Below are 15,536 nucleotides of genomic sequence, written 5' to 3' on the forward strand. Positions count from 1 at the left end.
TTGTAGGAAACTGGGCACCTTTGCTGTGTTGTAGTCCAGCTGAAAATAATCAACTTGATGCCACTGGGAATCTAATAATTTCCAACCTTTTTAACAAAAGAACGCATTTTAGGGTCTTTCAGCAGCAGATATTCTGTCTCTGCAAAGAATTTGACCCAAAATACCCCATAATTTCCCTTTACTGTTTCTTTTGCCATTTCAGCACATATATGTACCTTCACATTGTATCGCCAATGCTAAACAAACCGCTGTCTGAGCAGGACCGAAGCAATTGTTGCTAACAGCTGCTGAAGTGTGTGCATGTGTGTGCTGGAGGGGCTGAGGGGGTGAAGTGCAGAGGGGGCAGCTGTCAGGACAGACAAACCGTGTGCTTCCTAAATGCCCTTATAAGGACGAATGTCCCTCAAAACCATGACCCATTTAAGACCAATCTACTTTATCCTGATAAAGGCCTGGTGATAAAGATAGGACTCTGCCAAAAAGCGCTCAGTTGACTTGAGGGGAGCTGTTGACAAAACACAGCGCCGGTTTCATCCAAAAACTAATGTGATGTCTCTGGCTCCTACTTTTCTGCTCAACAATGTGCAGCCGTTTTCCTCTTGGTGAACAAAAAACATCTCCCTACATGAATAGTTAATAATACATAATAATACATCTTATTATGAGAACACTGACAGCAGCCAAATACTTTTATTTAGATACTTTAAGTAGATCTTTGCTGACACCTTTGTGCTTTTAATGATGGATTGTTTTTATAGTGTGGTATTGCTTCTTTTACTTCGGGAAACAATCTGAAACCATCTTCCACCACTGACTGATGCTGCACTGAGTTAAGATGTGACCACACATGACTGATGTGCAGTACTTCAAATGTGAATACCGGATTGTCACATGTTCTTTACTGGAGTCATACTCAATCATACTTTTCTTAGTGTTATTTGTTTCGTTGGGTTCATTGTCCAAATTTCGAGGTAATGTCAAAAGTACCCAGACGCATGCAAATCTTGTGTTTAAATTACTTACTCTAACAATCTTGTTTTGCTCTGTGTTGTTCTCCGCACTTTTCATCATCTCATGGGAAAGTAAACTGAACATCAGAATATTTGATCTCTGAGTCATCTGATTTTTACATAACCCTTTTTAAAAGGCATAAAACCCTTTGGAGGCAGTGGTGATTCATCAGAAAACTCATCCAAAGATGTAAAACTAAGTCAAGGCTGTGTTATGTAAAAGCTTGGAATAGAAATTGACAAGTAGGTTAGTAGCATCTCTCTCTCTCTGAGGCACATTACAGCATATGGCTACAAATGGAATATTTAAAAGTGTTGATGGTGTGTGTGTGTCTGGGTGGGGGGGTGGGGGGGTATTTACATTCTTATTGCTCTCACAGTAGCCTGACAGGAGGACATAGGCACTGTGGGGGCACTGTGAGGTGACGAATAAGGAGCCTGAACTCTCGCCGCAGTGTGTGGCATCATGCAGCCAGTGGCACCTGTTAAACTCCATTTCCCTAAAAGGAGACACTGGAGCCAATCAGAGCTCAGAACGCAGTTCGTCGCTGCCTGCAGAGGCCATCCCAGGGATCTGTCGTCTGCTGGAGGTCCGGGTCCTGGTCTCAGTTACCTCCCACCACCCTGCCCTCCCCTTTGCAATATTGCCTCTCAGCTGTCTGGCATGTTTTTGGCCTCCCTCCCTCCTCGCGCATGCCACGACACTGGCAAACTGTCACAGGCAGGTCGCCTTAGACGGCTCCTTAACCAGATTGCTCAGACAAGATCTCAGATTACCATCACCCCCTCCAATCACCCACATCCCCAGTGCCCTGTTTGAGCTTAGTCATATTAACACATCCTTTGGGACCTGGAAGCCAACTCCAAAAAGTATGAGTGGCAGAAAGATGCTGCTCTGTAAAAGGCAGGAATCTGAGCTTCTCAAGTTGATAATATTGCATTTGAGTGGGATTCTGTGTGTCTCACTCTGAAGGTCACATCAACGTTTAAGTGCATACGTTAAATCCTAACAAATCCACCCAACTAGTGTGACACCTAACAAACCATGAACATATAACAATAACTTGACACCTTAAATACAATCAAGATATAGAATTCTAATGTACAACCCATTTATATTTGTCAAATGTTTGCACATCACAATTTGAGGATATTTTACAGCTCCTTGGTCACACTTAAATTAATATCAAAGTCACTATCATCCAGGCACAAATCCTCATCAACCATACTTCTCTCTGTATGAAAAGTACTTCTGTTCGTTGCCTTTAATCACCAAGGCGACATCTCTCCAGTTTGGTGGTGTCCCTGACACAGGATCTACTTTACTGAAGCATTTTGCCGAGCAGCACTTAATTTGGGCTTGTGTGAACCCCTGAGCCCGCCCACCAGCCCACCAGCCTTAGGATGCTGAGACATATTTAAGGACCCCCTCGGACTGTCGTGCTTTGTCCCGGTGGAAACTCCAGTCTTGTGATTACAACTTGGTGAGTCCCTTTGCAGTCTTCTTGCCTTTCGGCTGTTGGTTTTTGGACCTTAGGGATCAGGGAGGATGAGCAGATGTTGTTGCTGCCACAACATGGATTTATTTTATTTTACAGCTTGAAGATGGTGATTAGAGCTCAGATGGTGTTGCAAAATATGAAAGATTCAGACACAGTGAGCTGCACTTGGAAAGACATTAGGATGTTTGTTAAGGATGCAGAAATGGGACGCTTGTGGTGAAGTACAGGCATGAATCTCTAACTCTTAAAGTTTTCAGTTTAATAAATATTGAGATTTTTTTTAGATAATTTAGTCTGCCTATTTTGGCTAAAACAATCTTCACAAAGAGATGTTTAATTTCATTTAGACTTTGGTTGAATGAAAAATCAAAAGATTTAAGTTTAAAAAGTAATGAAAGTAACATTTCAGAATAAATTTATTTAAATGCAGGGCGAAGCGCTTCTAAAACCCCAGGAAAATTATTTTAAGCAAGTTGTATTACCTTGAAACGACAAGACCAAGTTTAATTGTACACAGGTGAGGTACTGGTAATGTTGAACTAGGATTCAAGGATTTAAGGATTCAAGGAGCTTTATTGTCATTTCACACATGTAGAAACATGAGGTGGAACAAAATTAGTTTACCCGGTCCCGTTATAAGCCCAATTACCTAACAAAATACCTAATGCAAATAAATATAAACAACACTACATATATATAAAAAAAACAATCAGAAACTAACTTTAACTTAATCAAATTAATAAATATGCCTACAAAAGTTTAAAAAAATTAAGTCAGTCTTGTCAACCTCAGGAAGGACAGAAGGGATACATGATGAATTCCCAGGTACTTTTGGTGGCAACTTCATGATTAGCTCGTGTTTTTTGAGCTTCGATAAAGCTGTCTGTATGATGCCTTCTTCACCACTTCATCCACAGTACTGAGGCTGATTTCCATGAAAACATTTCATAAATGGCTACAGTAGACACACTGAACTCACAAATGCTGACTCAAAACCTCTATGAAGGACAGGATGCTGCCACTTGGGATGCAGACTGTGTCCAGACATCCTGTAAGGATCTAAGCACATGGTTCAGCTCCAAACAGAGGAGGCCACTATGTGGCGACAGCTGACGATAGACCCAGACGTCCAAGTGCCACTTGTCAAAAGACACACCGCCTCAGCTGTTAACTGGCTCTGGCTTAACGATGAGATACAGAAGAGAGGGGGTGGGGTGGTGGACTTGGGAGACAAGGGTCCCGAGGCTGAAAATAGACCTGTGAGAGTGTATGAAGGGGGTCGAGCCATGTCCTGTTTTGGCTTTTCAGGCAGCTGTGAGACTCAAAAGAGATTAGAGCACTGAGGTGACTTCATACTGTGCATTGTGCCACATTTTCCTCGGTACTGAATGTTTTATTTTTTTTGTGCAAAATTAGTCATCAAATACCGGTAATATGTATTTAAACACGATAAATGTGGTAGGTTACTTTAAAAAGTACAAAAGAAACTTTATTAAGAACCTTGAAGAAAGCAATAAATGTACACTGTTTTGATGCAGAAACTGTTAAAAAGATGCTCTTGAGCCAGACAAAACAAAACATTACTGTGACCACCACAAACCAATGTTTCCATCTTGTGCCTCATACAGAAGGCCAGCCCAAAGAAGACCAAACATGTGTGACGACGACGAGACCACCGCCCTGGTGTGCGACAACGGCTCTGGCCTGGTCAAGGCTGGGTTTGCCGGTGATGACGCTCCCCGTGCTGTCTTCCCATCCATTGTTGGACGCCCCCGTCACCAGGTGGGGAAACTGAAAGGGCCAGAAAGTTTCTGATAGATTACATTTTTGTGGCTTTATCACAGGCTGTCTGTGTTTTTCCTGAGATTCTGAGTCGTCCTTATTTCGTTCTCAGGGAGTGATGGTGGGTATGGGTCAGAAGGACAGCTATGTGGGAGATGAGGCCCAGAGCAAGAGGGGTATCCTGACTCTGAAGTACCCCATCGAGCATGGTATCATCACTAACTGGGACGACATGGAGAAGGTGAGATTTTAAGACACGAAGAAAAAGAAAAATCTGAATTTTGGAGCCTAGCTCTGAGTTATTTTACATCAACTAAATGAAATCAAGTCCTTGACATATTTGTCCCTTTCCCTGCTTCACAGATCTGGCACCACACCTTCTACAATGAGCTCCGTGTAGCCCCAGAGGAGCACCCCACCCTGCTGACTGAGGCCCCCCTCAACCCCAAGGCCAACAGGGAGAAGATGACCCAGATCATGTTTGAGACTTTCAACGTCCCTGCCATGTATGTGGCTATTCAGGCTGTGCTCTCCCTGTACGCTTCTGGTCGTACCACTGGTGAGTCTCAACCAGGGACTTCAAACTCCTTGAAAACACGGTTGACCGATAAACATGCAAGCTTTGTATCTTCTGACAAACTGCTGCTTTTTCTGAACAGGTATTGTGCTGGACTCTGGTGATGGTGTGACCCACAACGTGCCCATCTATGAGGGTTACGCTCTGCCCCACGCCATCATGCGTCTGGATCTGGCCGGTCGCGACCTGACTGACTACTTGATGAAGATCCTGACTGAGCGTGGCTACTCCTTTGTTACCACTGGTAAGAAGTGCCCAAAAGTGTGCGGTGTACTGAGGTAAAACTTCAGGCACAAACACCTCAAAACTGAACTTAAGTACTATAACTGAATAAATATACTCAGATATGTTCCACCGCTGATTATGATAATGATAAATGCCAGGAAAATAACATGAACATAGCCACTAGAACAGTCATAATGTCAATAAACTGACATGTCTGTTAGCAAAATCAAGCTAACATCAGTTTGCTAACGTCAGTTTGTAAGCTACTGGTCATGGAAATAGTCCATTAAATTGAAAAAAGGTGGACTTTCTTTCTCATGAATTCTACTTTTCATTTTTCAAGGAATTGCTTTACATGTTTCATAATCCCACTGCATGAATAGAGTCAATAAGTAATTGGCGACGCCCCATTTACTTCCACTTCCGGCACTTACAAATATTGAACTAAAGTTAGCTAACATTAGCCACCGGAAGCTGCTGGTCATATCAGATTTCCATTGACCAGAGAAAGAACTTTTATTATTTTAGAAGCCTGTTTGTAAAAAAATGCTTACAGAAAATATGTGTAGAGTGTTATTATCACCATGTGAGACCGGTCTGCTAAACTTGGACAATCCCTCCCTCCAGCTGAGCGTGAGATCGTGAGAGACATCAAGGAGAAGCTGTGCTACGTCGCTCTGGACTTCGAAAACGAGATGGCCACCGCCGCATCCTCTTCCTCCCTGGAGAAGAGCTACGAGCTGCCCGACGGTCAGGTGATCACCATCGGTAACGAGCGTTTCCGCTGCCCCGAGACCCTGTTCCAGCCTTCCTTCATCGGTGAGTGCTGACAGTGTGCGTGAACGCCGCACGTTGTGCATATGTCGTTTTTAACGCTTTGAAAACAGTTCGTGTGAGTTTACCCCATCTAGTGGCCAAAAGGAAAAAATACTTTTAATTAATTATCTTCATATCTGCTTATCACTACATTATACTGTGTTTACTGCGCGTGAATTTATTATATCTTAATTTACTTGTAGTAAGGCAGCAAATTTGAGTTACTGCTGTTACAAATTTACTATGATAATATAAAGTTTGCTAATATAATAATAAAGTTCTACAATTTCTGTTTTATGGTTCTCTCAACTGATGGATTTTGTCATAACTGTCAGTAAAAAGTAAAAAGTACTTTGCATCTTTGTTTTCAAAAGCTACTGTATGAATAAAATCATTGCTATTGCCTTTCATAATATTTCTGTAATTATTTTTGTATTAGCACACATTCACTGTCAGCCATACAAACACTCACCTGTCTCTTCTCACCTGCCCAGGTATGGAGTCTGCTGGTATCCATGAGACTGCATACAACAGCATCATGAAGTGCGACATTGATATCCGTAAGGACCTGTACGCCAACAATGTGCTGTCCGGCGGTACCACCATGTACCCTGGTATTGCTGACCGTATGCAGAAGGAGATCACCGCCCTGGCCCCCAGCACCATGAAAATCAAGGTGAGCCATTACTGATCAGCATTAATTGGTTGAAACAGGAAGTGCCAAAGTACAGCATGTTGGAAAAAATTTTCTCATACCAACTCGTACCTCTGTCCCTCCCTGCAGATCATCGCTCCCCCTGAGAGGAAATACTCCGTCTGGATCGGCGGCTCCATCCTGGCCTCCCTGTCCACCTTCCAGCAGATGTGGATCAGCAAGCAGGAGTACGATGAGGCTGGCCCCTCCATCGTCCACAGGAAATGCTTCTAAATCTCCGACCATCACCAAAAAACCCCACACCAACTGCACCAGCTCTCCTTCCATATCTGTATTTCTACTGTGCCTTTTGCTGTATATACATGTGCTGTTGTAATAAAAATAGTTGCTTTTAACAGTAACAGTGTGCAGTGCTGGAGTCTCATTATGCAGGCAGTGAGCATTTCCATGAGCATATTATAAGATGTCTGTTGATGCAACGCACGTCCTTTGGTGGCAGTTTGATAACCATGAGTTCCTTTAATCGTTGATAGATTTAGAATATCATGAGTTCAAGTGCAGAAATTAAAATGGTTTAAAGACTCATTTGTAGTATCAACATCAATTTCATTCTATGAGTTTTGACCCTGTAAGAATTCTTTCTCTTTTCCATTAACCTTCAAGAAAAATGCACCAGAAATCCTCACTCTACTGTAATTAAATAATACAGTAAATCATGGGAATTGGAGGCCTTAAGATTTAGCTACTTTTCTACCTTTAGACCACATTAGACATCCTTTAATTTCCCAACTAACAAAGGTATATATGAAAAATAAAGTGACTTTCTGTAGTTGCTGAAGGTTGTGAAGAGAAAGTTATTTTCAAATTAAAAGCTCATATCTACCACGTTCACCATGTGCCCTGAACACAGCACTTTTCCTTCACTTCCTTGTCACCTGTGGCACAGGTGATATGGATGAGCGTGATAAAGCCAGCCTCCTTCGTTCACCAGTGAGTGACATGGTGAGGTTACGGTGTCGCACAGTTAGAGGCTGTTGAGCTGTGTAGTTTCTCACATTTCTCACTGATATTTAAATCATGAAGGTTACAGACAGTAACGTCATCCGGTTTCACCTTCAAGTTCTTCATGGGATAACTGTGAGGAGCCTTGAGAAGAAGAAGGACAGACTGTTCATCGGGCCTGCAAAGATCTTCGGTGTTCCTCTGGAGAATTTACCCAGGCGATACATACCTGAGTTTGGACTGGTGCCCTGGTGAGTGGGAGTTTGTGATATTTGCCCAGAGCAACAGCTCAGTGATTAATCCTGTTCTTTCAACATGTTGTGTCTCAGCTTTTTGGTGGACACTTGTTCAAATCTTCTGGAGCGTGTTGGGACTGTAGGCCTGTTCAGAAAGCCAGGCTCTCTTCCTCGCATTAAGACCCTCAGGGTAGGACCTTGACCTTTGTGGATTTCATTAACGCAATTTCCACTTTGAGTAATGGCACCACCTGATGGTTTGAGCAAACAGCAGTTCAGCTTCTGTGCATGAACAAGTTCTGTGATGCTGCACGCAACCAGTAGTGCGTGTGATGTGAATTTTTATTTTAATTTTTTCTCATTTTGCGCTTGCTGTGTCTGATTCAGACCAAACTGAATCGTGAAGAGGGCTGTCTATCCACAGCCCTCCCCTACGACGTGGCAACTCTCATCAAGCAGTTCTGCAGGGAGCTTCCAGAGCCTTTGTTTCCCTCCGAGCTGCATGCAGCTCTGCTCAAAGCCCAGGCGCTGTCCAACCTGGAGGACAGGACTTCAGCCCTCCAGCTGCTGTCCTGCTTGCTACCGGCCAGAAACTCCTCCTGTCTACATTATCTGTTCAGCTTCCTCTCCAAAGTCTCCCAGAGGTTTGATACTAATGTGGGGAAATTTAAAATGTAGTGTAACAAGCTATTTACTTTGTTTATTTTGCTCTTTTTACATTTTAACTATGTTTTTCAGACAGGATTTCACACAGTTTCAAGTGACACATTAATGATTTTATTGCATGTGTTTTTCCTTTTTATTCTATGTGATGGCGTCAGATGCAGCGAAAACCTGATGACCAGCTCTAATCTCGCCACCGTCTTTGTTCCATGTCTTTTACCACCACCCAACAAGACAGAGATGTCCGAAGGACGACTTGAACTCAGAGTTCTTGTCCTTCGCACCTTCATTGAAAATCCTCACTTATTCGGTAATCAACCAATCCCCTTGTCTCGACTTGATCATTTTAATTAAGTGCATTATGTCTGCAACGTTCAGAACTTCATCATATTTGTTAGGTGTGATTCCAAAAGCTGTCATGGACAGCATGGAATTTCTGATGAATTTCCATCTTCTGAAAGACTCAAAGAGAGGACATAAACGAAGACACAGTTTCAAAGGTAAGAAAATACATCTGAAAAATATTGGTCTTGCTTAAAAAAAACTGGCAGTGTGTCAAAGTCTCCTGTGTGCTCCTAAATTTCATTTTCTTAAATGCCTGAAGTGAGGCAGTCTGTGAAGACGGTGCCCTTCATTCAAGGGAGATCAAAGGTCGAGCCCACAGTCCTGGAGCCGGAGCAAGGGTCCACCTCAGGGGACAGAAAAACACTCAGGAGAAGCATCGGGCTTGAGACTTTCCCCAGCGTCCAGCTGTTCAGGACTTGCATGCCCTGTGCAGGTAAACACAATGAGAAAGGAGCAGGCTGGAATTGAGGCAAATTTGTACAGAATGTGATGATGTTTAAATTGTTTGCAGACCAAAGTTTCAGACCTGCAGCCGCTTTATTGGACAGTCTGAGACCTGCTGGCAATGAGACATGCAGGACTCCACGTGAGGGACTAAAAAGGTAAATCATAAAAGCATAATCTGTTTCAGATGATAACCATAGAGTGTAGAACCAGCTAATCTAGCTCTGCTTCCTGTGAGAACCGGCAGTAACGTGGCATCATACCAAAGCTCTCTGAACAATCATGGAGTCACTTAAAAAAGTCTAATACACGTAATCTGACCTTTCCTTCCTTTCCTTCGTTTATCCCTTTCCTTGTCTTAAGAGATCTGCGACTGGGTCATTTCCCGAGACTCGCCGGGGATGAAGGCAGCTCTCCTGTGCTCACAGGTGTTGGGAAACTGCAGTTCACACCTTGGAGAAGACGCACTTCACTATGAAGTGTTTAATATTAAGGAACTGTCATGTGGGTTGCCTCATGTTGTTGCAACATATTTTAGTTTATAATCTCTGATGGACCTTGTTGTATTTAGAGCAGTTTAGTTTTATTTTAAATCGGGTAACTTAAATTGCATCTTGATGCTATGTTTTAGTGAATTTATGTATTTGTCTATTTATTTCATAGCGCGATTGTTGTATGTGTTAAGTAGTCACCATGTTTTTATATTAAGTGAATAAATCTCTTTTTTTCACTGCTTTTCCTTGTGTATCTTTTACCTGCACTTGTTACACAAACTTCTAAAAGTTAAGTAGTTGTGAGAAGGTGAGGCTCTTTCAGAGCATAGGAGAAGTGGCTTGTGATCGGAGGGTTGGATGTGGTGGAGTGATTGATGTGAAAAATGCCCCCCCCCCACCTCCCCATTAGCTGGCTGATGTGCCCTTGAGCAAGGCACTTATGCTCCCCGGGCGCTTGATGCTGCCCACTGCTCCTGTGTGTTTCACTGCATGCAATTTGCTGGGTGTTGCATGTGTGTGTTCAACTAAGGATGGGTCAAATGCAGAAGACAAATTCAATGTGTATATGTAAAATATATATACTGTCAATAAAGTGATTCTTAATTCTTATGAGCAAAATACATTTATTTTATTTTAGTTTTGAACATTTTGTTTGAAAGTGTTGAGTAGTAACACATGACGATGCCCTGACCAGCTCATTACGCCTGTCTCGTGCAGTGCTGTCGTGGGCCAACAGCGCAACAGCCAATGAGAAGGGAGGATACTGGTATCTTAGCAACTGCATCTGAACAGTGAAGTGGGGCGGATCGGATCCTGCGAGGTTGCATAATGGACAGTTCGGATGAGAAAGGAAATTAAGTGTTTTTCCCTTCAAAATAAAGCAGGAGAAAAAAACTATACGTTTATAGCATTTTTTAGGATAACAACGAAGCACTAAAATCTGAGTTTATGCTAGACTAACTTAAATCAGAGTGAATTGCGGCGAAATTGTACGAGGAACTGATTCTGAAACGTCTTTGTATCGTATTTGGAGGGATTGGAAGGCTTCTTTTAAATTTTACTTTGAAAACCGGAAATACATTTTTTTATTATTGTGACGAATTTAACAGGGGTCTCGCGCAGCAGGCAGGTGCCACCATCAGCGCGACACGGTAAGAAAAACACAGCGAAAACCCGTTTATAGGAAGGTTTGTGATGGTTTTTAGCGATAAAATCATTTGTTAATCAAGTAAATTAAGCTGAACAGATTTTAATACAAATGATGGCGCTTTTTCTGTGTCTGTGGCGTATCATTGAGTCTATTTATAGACTGTTTACGTTGGCCTTGTGTGTGTTTACAGAGTGAGTGGCACACGAAGGCTTTGCTCCATTTACAGACAATGTAGGCCTGTGTTATTGTTTCTATGACATAAGAACATCCTTTGAAATCGCTACTTTCATATTATGGACGCTTTTTATTATTATTATTATTATTATTATTATTATTTATTTATTTTACCCAGTTAGCCTGCCGTGTGTCTAACAGGAACACGCAGCTGTGTTTGCACATGATTACACGCCTGTTCATCTTTAAGTCTGTTGTGTTTATTCTCCCTGCAGATGGCAGAAATGGGCCCGGCTGTGCGGTTATCGTTGCTCGGCCTCCTCCTGTGCCTGCAGCTCGGCCGGGCTCCGGCCCGCAGCCCGCGCACGGCGGACCAGGTGTCTGAGGCCGACATCCAGCGGCTCCTGCACGGCGTCATGGAGCAGCTGGGCATTGCGCGTCCCAGGGTGGAGTATCCCGCACATCAGGCCACCAACATTGTCGGACCTCAGAGCATTCAGGGTGTGTTGGGTGCATTTCTCAGTGCTTTAAAGTCTTACATGTTAAGAGATGAAACGGGTGAAACCAAGAAGAAGAAGAAATCCTCTGCAAAGTGCATGTTATCATATGTTATGTTAAATCTACACCCAATGTGATCCTGGCACAGTTCAGGTCAGGTTTTTGATATTTTATATGTCTTTATCAGTTAATCAGCATTTATTTCTCGGCCCATACATAGTTTTGTCTGAATGTCAGGAAAAATAGTGAACAATACACATTGCAGTTACACTGAGCCAAAGCTGACATCTTCAAAGTGCTTGTTTAATCCGACTGACAGTCCAAAAGTCAGAGCTATTCGATTTACTGCCATACTTGACAAAGAAAAACATCCGATCCTCAAGTTTGACACCTGAAACCACAAAATTGTTCGCTAAAGACAAACAGTTAATTGGCTATCAATTTTGGTTAAACAATTCTGTTGTCAGATGGAGAATATTCAGATTTGACGTTAAATGTAAATAAATACTTCACCTGTGCCTGTGCTTGTATGGTGAAGACTGTAGTTGACTGTAGTTCTTATTTTCATCCACAAGGTGGTGCTCACGAAGGCCTGCAGCACCTCGGCCCCTTTGGCAACATCCCCAACATTGTGGCCGAGCTGACAGGCGACAACGTCCCCAAAGACTTCAGTGATGACCACGGGTACCCAGACCCTCCAAACCCCTGTCCGCTGGGAAAGACCGGTAGAAACTGGTTCTAAGCACATTATTTATTAACATGCTAATGTCTCAGTATGAAAATCAAGGCAGATGTTATTTATCGGATCAGCCACTTTTTGCTGAATTCAATGGGTCGGTCTTTAAGGCGGTGCATTGTGCTCTTCCTCCTCTCTGTGTGCCTCTCACCACGTTCACAGCAGCAGACGGCTGTTTGGAAAACGCTCCAGACACAGCCGAGTTCAGCAGAGAGTTTCAGAAACACCAGCACCTATTTGACCCGGAGCATGACTACCCAGCCCTGGCGAAGTGGGTGAGTGCACAGTAGGGCTGGAACTCATTATTTGTTTTATCACACATCAATCAAATGGTAAAAATTGCCCATGTTCGTCCAAGTTCACAGAGCTTCGAGTAGATTGTTTTGTCAGAACGACAGTCCAAAACCCAAACATGTTCCCATTACTTTGTCACAAAACAGAGAAAAGCAGCAAATCTTCACCCTTTAACCACCAGCCGTTTAAATGATCAATTATCAGAATATTAATATCAATAGCAACTGGTGCTGAGGTGTAGCACTATGATAAGAATTTGTTCCAGTTCTAGAAGAGAAATCCTCATCTTTTCCTCTCTGCATGTCGGGAACAAGCAGCCTGGCATATGACAGATATGGTTTCCCATGCTGGCGACAGCACAAATACAAAATGAAGACAAGACTTTTGCAATTTTAAAAATCAAACAAAACTTTGTAGTTGGCCTGGCCGGGAGAAATCACCCCTTTGGCTGTTTTTATTCCCTGGAAAGGCATTCAGGCAATTTGTTGGCTGTAATTTAAGGCCAAAGAGGGCCAGCAGTAACGCAATGGGTACGTGATATAAAACTGTTTTTTTTTTCTGCTTTTCCCTTCAGAACAAGGAGCTTTTGTACCAGAAACTGAAGGGAGGACCAAAAAGAAGAAAGAGGGTATAGTGTTTGTTGTCTTTTTCCTCCTCCTTTGTAGCATTATGTCTGAAAAACCACATCACCAGCACTGAAATGTACCCCCGAGGGGAGTGATAAATGTACTCTCAAACTCACTGATTTAGATGGGAAGAAGAAAAGTCACTTTGGATTATTTGGGGGGGACAAACTCGCCTCATATTTTTCATTCAGATATGAAGTCTTTGACTGTACTTCTGGTAATATTTTTGTCTGCCCCCCTGCAGGGTGTCAACCCGTATTTAATGGGCCAGAGGCTCGACAATGTGGTCGCCAAAAAATCTGTTCCTCGCTTCTCCTCTGAGGAAGACGAGGAAGAGGCACCGACAGTCCCTGCTGCCAGCAAATCCACAACCTAAACTCCTGCACCCACATGTTTAAGCATTTTGATTAAAATAAGAAACCGTATGTAGAGAGAAGATGAAAATCATTCATGCTTTTTCAAAACTTTTATTGCAAACATATTAATTGGCCCAGATGTTATTCACTAATTAAGCATGTCTTACACCTGGTGCTCTTATTTTTACGTATGGACTTGTAGACTGGTCCAGTTATAGGGGGAAAAAGTGATTCACAGTTACAGCAACAGTTTTAAAGCATGTAGAACAGTAACAACACCTGAGATTTAACCATTTAAAATTTAAAAACCTGGCTGGCATTGTGAGGTTTATCTACAACTGTATTATAATGACAGGTTGTATAAAGATATGTTGATTTGGAGGAATGTTCACTCAGACAGTTAATATTATTATTATCATTATTCATGTACAGTTTTACTCACTCTGAAGTTTCTGAAGTATAATTTTTTAATGTCTCGATATAATCACGTCTGTATCTTGAAGCATAGATTGAATACAGATCATGTTAATCATAACTTGTTGTAGCTTTGTCATGTAAAGAAAAGAAATCTTATTCTGATTAGTGTCTACTCACATCACCATACCGCAGTAACGTTAGTCTCTACAGGCAGCTTCATCTCGACAAAAATGCTTGTGTTATGCTTTTCTTCTGTTAAACCAAATAAACGTTTTATCTGCATTGACAGAGTTTGGACTTGGATAGTTATTTTCCCTTTCAAACAGATAAAATGAGGATCAGGGTTCTGGCAGGGGTGGGCGTGTTCTGCTGAAGCTCTGAAGCTCAAGACCGTTTAGAAAAGCCCTCAGTATGTCATTTATAAAGCCACTACAGAGGAGGAAGGGCCTGGAGGAGAAACGCATGCTGTAAACTGTCTGACTGGATCGAGTTTTCTTGTGAGGAGCTTGAATAAACAACAGGTAACTCTACCTAGTAATTGCTGATTTTGTTTGTTAAAATGATCCCCTAAACTATCGCGCGTTTGTCGCGTAGAGCGCGCGTAAAAGCTGCGCGTAAAAACCAAAGGAAAACTGCGCAAACTTCTCTCCATTCAAAATCGACTTTGTGTCTTTTTCTCTTTCAGCTTCAGCGATGAAGACACCATCAGTGCTGATCTCTGCTCTGGTTCTAACTATGCTGCTCAACCCGCTGTGGAGTACAGATGCCGACACCTTTCAGGGCGCTTTCCCGCACCCAAACAAGTACAACCCAAACGAGTCGGAAAGATGCCTACAACCACCCATCGGTGGACTCATTTCTCGGGGTGCTGGATCTGTAATGTCAACCGACGAAGTGCTGGAGTCCAGTCAGGAGGCGCTGCACGTCACGGAGCGTCGGTACCTGCGGCTGGACTGGTGCAAGACGCAGCCGCTCAAGCAGACCATCCACGAGGAGGGCTGCCTGAGCCGCATCATCATTAACCGGTTTTGCTACGGACAGTGCAACTCCTTCTACATCCCGAGGCATAATTACCAGGACGGAGACGTCTTTCAGTCCTGCTCCGCCTGCAAACCCAAAACCTTCAGCACCGTAACTTACACCCTCTTCTGTCCGGGTCAAACACCCAGCACCAGGAAGAAACGGATCCAGCGCGTAAAGCAGTGCCGCTGTACAACAATTGGTACGGATTAGACGCAAACTAATACATCCGGGACGATTATATCCTCCATAGCTGGGGGGAAGGTGCAGCTTTGCAAAAATATATATTTAAAAAAAAAAACCCGGGAAACTTATTTTACTTAAAGGACACATCTAAAAGCGGGAAAATGAGGAACTTAACTGAGCCTTTTTTGTCATTGTGATGGAGGGAATTTGACACTAATTTCGTTTGACTGACAATATACATGAGTGATTGAGTCAGGTGCCAAGTTCCCTCGGTTAACCTGCATTTAGTGATGTATCACACTGTCCCGCTTTCATGTAAATTATCAGT

At 42.8% G+C, this 15,536-nt stretch overlaps 4 protein-coding genes across 5 annotated transcripts; all 4 read left to right on the forward strand.

Annotated features, from left to right (window-relative positions):
- Positions 1 to 2,359: 2,359 nt before the first annotated feature.
- On the forward strand, positions 2,360 to 6,968 carry actc1a (actin alpha cardiac muscle 1a). 2 transcript variants are annotated; one of them, XM_046372481.1, is made up of 8 exons: positions 2,360 to 2,494; positions 4,141 to 4,294; positions 4,407 to 4,535; positions 4,658 to 4,853; positions 4,954 to 5,115; positions 5,724 to 5,915; positions 6,407 to 6,588; positions 6,697 to 6,968. In XM_046372481.1, exons 2-8 carry the CDS (start codon positions 4,166 to 4,168, stop codon positions 6,838 to 6,840), a joined length of 1,134 nt encoding a protein of 377 aa, XP_046228437.1. In that variant the 5' UTR covers positions 2,360 to 2,494; positions 4,141 to 4,165; the 3' UTR covers positions 6,841 to 6,968. The 2 variants fall into 2 exon arrangements, with proteins under 2 accessions (XP_046228437.1, XP_046228436.1); XM_046372480.1 differs by lacking the exon at positions 2,360 to 2,494 and having other exon boundaries at positions 4,100 to 4,294.
- Positions 6,969 to 7,523: 555 nt separating this feature from the next.
- On the forward strand, positions 7,524 to 9,992 carry LOC124050203 (rho GTPase-activating protein 11A-like). Its single transcript, XM_046372482.1, has 8 exons — positions 7,524 to 7,820; positions 7,899 to 7,995; positions 8,193 to 8,449; positions 8,627 to 8,778; positions 8,867 to 8,968; positions 9,073 to 9,246; positions 9,325 to 9,415; positions 9,621 to 9,992. The coding sequence occupies exons 1-8, from the start codon at positions 7,645 to 7,647 to the stop codon at positions 9,733 to 9,735; spliced, it is 1,164 nt and encodes a 387-aa protein (XP_046228438.1). The 5' UTR covers positions 7,524 to 7,644; the 3' UTR covers positions 9,736 to 9,992.
- Positions 9,993 to 10,844: 852 nt separating this feature from the next.
- LOC124050205 (neuroendocrine protein 7B2) lies at positions 10,845 to 14,288 on the forward strand. Its single transcript, XM_046372483.1, has 6 exons — positions 10,845 to 10,902; positions 11,351 to 11,576; positions 12,149 to 12,298; positions 12,472 to 12,584; positions 13,178 to 13,231; positions 13,474 to 14,288. The coding sequence occupies exons 2-6, from the start codon at positions 11,351 to 11,353 to the stop codon at positions 13,603 to 13,605; spliced, it is 675 nt and encodes a 224-aa protein (XP_046228439.1). The 5' UTR covers positions 10,845 to 10,902; the 3' UTR covers positions 13,606 to 14,288.
- A 95-nt stretch (positions 14,289 to 14,383) lies between these two features.
- Positions 14,384 to 15,361, forward strand: grem1a (gremlin 1a, DAN family BMP antagonist). The gene is made up of 2 exons (XM_046372484.1): positions 14,384 to 14,523; positions 14,688 to 15,361. The coding sequence occupies exon 2, from the start codon at positions 14,696 to 14,698 to the stop codon at positions 15,233 to 15,235; it is 540 nt and encodes a 179-aa protein (XP_046228440.1). The 5' UTR covers positions 14,384 to 14,523; positions 14,688 to 14,695; the 3' UTR covers positions 15,236 to 15,361.
- The last annotated feature ends 175 nt before the right edge of the window (positions 15,362 to 15,536 follow it).

Source organism: Scatophagus argus, chromosome 19 (genome assembly GCF_020382885.2).
Source record: "Scatophagus argus isolate fScaArg1 chromosome 19, fScaArg1.pri, whole genome shotgun sequence".
Classification (NCBI taxonomy): domain Eukaryota; kingdom Metazoa; phylum Chordata; class Actinopteri; family Scatophagidae; genus Scatophagus; species Scatophagus argus.